Source organism: Trichechus manatus, unplaced genomic scaffold (assembly GCF_000243295.1).
Source record: "Trichechus manatus latirostris isolate Lorelei unplaced genomic scaffold, TriManLat1.0 scaffold00131, whole genome shotgun sequence".
NCBI lineage: Eukaryota > Metazoa > Chordata > Mammalia > Sirenia > Trichechidae > Trichechus > Trichechus manatus.
The window spans coordinates 47338-49086 of NW_004444067.1; the positions used below are offsets into that span (position 1 = coordinate 47338).

The 1749-nt window shown below is 46.8% G+C and overlaps 1 protein-coding gene across 1 annotated transcript in view; it reads left to right on the forward strand.

Moving 5' to 3' along the window:
- Window positions 1-1749, forward strand: part of CFAP251 (cilia and flagella associated protein 251) — a 108204-nt gene that overhangs the window by 1169 nt on the left and 105286 nt on the right. Inside the window, exons 2-3 of the mRNA XM_023739297.1 lie at window positions 4-267; window positions 1174-1494. Coding sequence (XP_023595065.1) covers window positions 4-267; window positions 1174-1494 — 585 coding nt within the window. The remainder of the gene's footprint in view (window positions 1-3; window positions 268-1173; window positions 1495-1749) is intronic.

Here is a 1749-nt window from a genome sequence, read left to right on the forward strand (position 1 = left end):
CTAGAAGATGAAGAAGAATATAATCCAGATTACCAAAAGCTAGAAGATGAAGAAGGAGAAGAGGACACATTAGCATGGAAGGAGTCTCAGGAGACAGAGGCAGCTATAGCAAAGGAAATGGAGGAACAGGCTGGAGAAGGTCAGGAGGAGGAGATTGCAGGAGAACAGGAAGAAATCGCTGTGCCCCAAGAAATCACCCAGGCTATGATGAGTTTTGAACAACTTACGTTTCCTGGTTCCCGGTCAATCGAGTCAGGAGCTTCCCCCGTAAGTAGTAATCTTCACTGATTCATTCATGTATTCATTGAGAATCATTAATTGAGTGCTTAATATACGAGCATGCTATGGGGATACAAAACATACCAAGACTCAGTGCATCTCTCAAGGAGCTCTAGGGTGTGTACTAGGGAGGCAGATCCATAACCGAACATTATAAAACAATATGCGAAGTACAGTGATTGAGAGACGCAAGTGTGATTTAAAAACGGCTACTTAACTCGGCCTGGAGGATGGTCAGGGAGAGCTTCCTGAAGGAGATGAGTAGTGGTGGCTGACGCTGAAAGGGCTGGTGGGGTTAACCGAAGGTACTTGTCTTAGAAGAGAGGCAGTGCAGTAATAGTAATGTAGGCTTCCCATAGACTGGTTCCTGCAGGAGAACTCAGCTCTGGTCCAAGAATGAATAACTGTGGCCAGTCAGCCTTTCAGAGACCACCAGTGCCACTTAGAAGAAGGATTTTGCTGTTGTGGGTCTGCTCGTAGGCTGAGAATAAACCTGACACAACCATGATTCATTTTATTTAGATACAGAATGTCCCAGGCTCCTTTTTAATTCCAAAGTAGGTGGCTGGCACGAATGGTTAATCACTCAAGTACTAACCACAAGGTTGGCAGTTTGAACTCACCCAGAGGAACCTGGAAAGACAGGTCTGGTGATCTCCTTCTGAAAGGTCACAGCCTTGAAAACCCAATGGAGCAGTTGTACTCTGCATGCACGGGGTCCCTGTGAGTCAGACTTGACTTGACAGCAGCTGACAACAACAGCAGTTCCAGAGTGAGGCTGACAGACAGACAGACGGATTAGAAATGGGGAAGAAAAGGGAAGTGGCTGGGGGTGGGGCACGGAGCAACGTGTACTGTATCAGAATTACAATCTCCTTTCATTTCTCTTTTCAGAAAAAACAGAGTGGCGGCGGGTCAGAGCATTTATTAGAACCGGAGGGTTCTGAAGTAGTTGAGCTTTCACCATCTGAAATTCCTAATTTGGATCAAAACGGTTCTGAGGAGCAACAGCCCTCGGATGAGCTTGTGGAGAAGACCGATCAGACGCCCGAACGTGAAGTAGGACCAGAAAAGGGAGGGTGGAGGAAAGGAAAGAGAGTCTCATGCTACCTCAACCCAGAAGGCAAAGCAGCGGCCCCAAAGGAGTCGCTGGTGTCCACCAGCACAGAAGATGCTTTGTTTAGAAAGGACGACAGCGCCAGAGTGTTCCCCTTGGTAAGTGCCCCGTGTTCTCCCACCCCCAAATGCTGTTCAAGAGTGTTGTGAAATAGGGGAATTTTCTGCATGTGAAAAAAAACAAACACCACAAAGATCCTTTTTAAACTAATAATAGACGGTGTCTTTTAAAGTTCAGTTAGGAGTGCTGGCTGGACCTGCATGACAGAACATGAACATGGACGCCGCATCTGGGTTCCACAGTTTTGCTCAGTGGACAGGAAATTCCGGATATAGTTTTTCTGTTGCATAGGG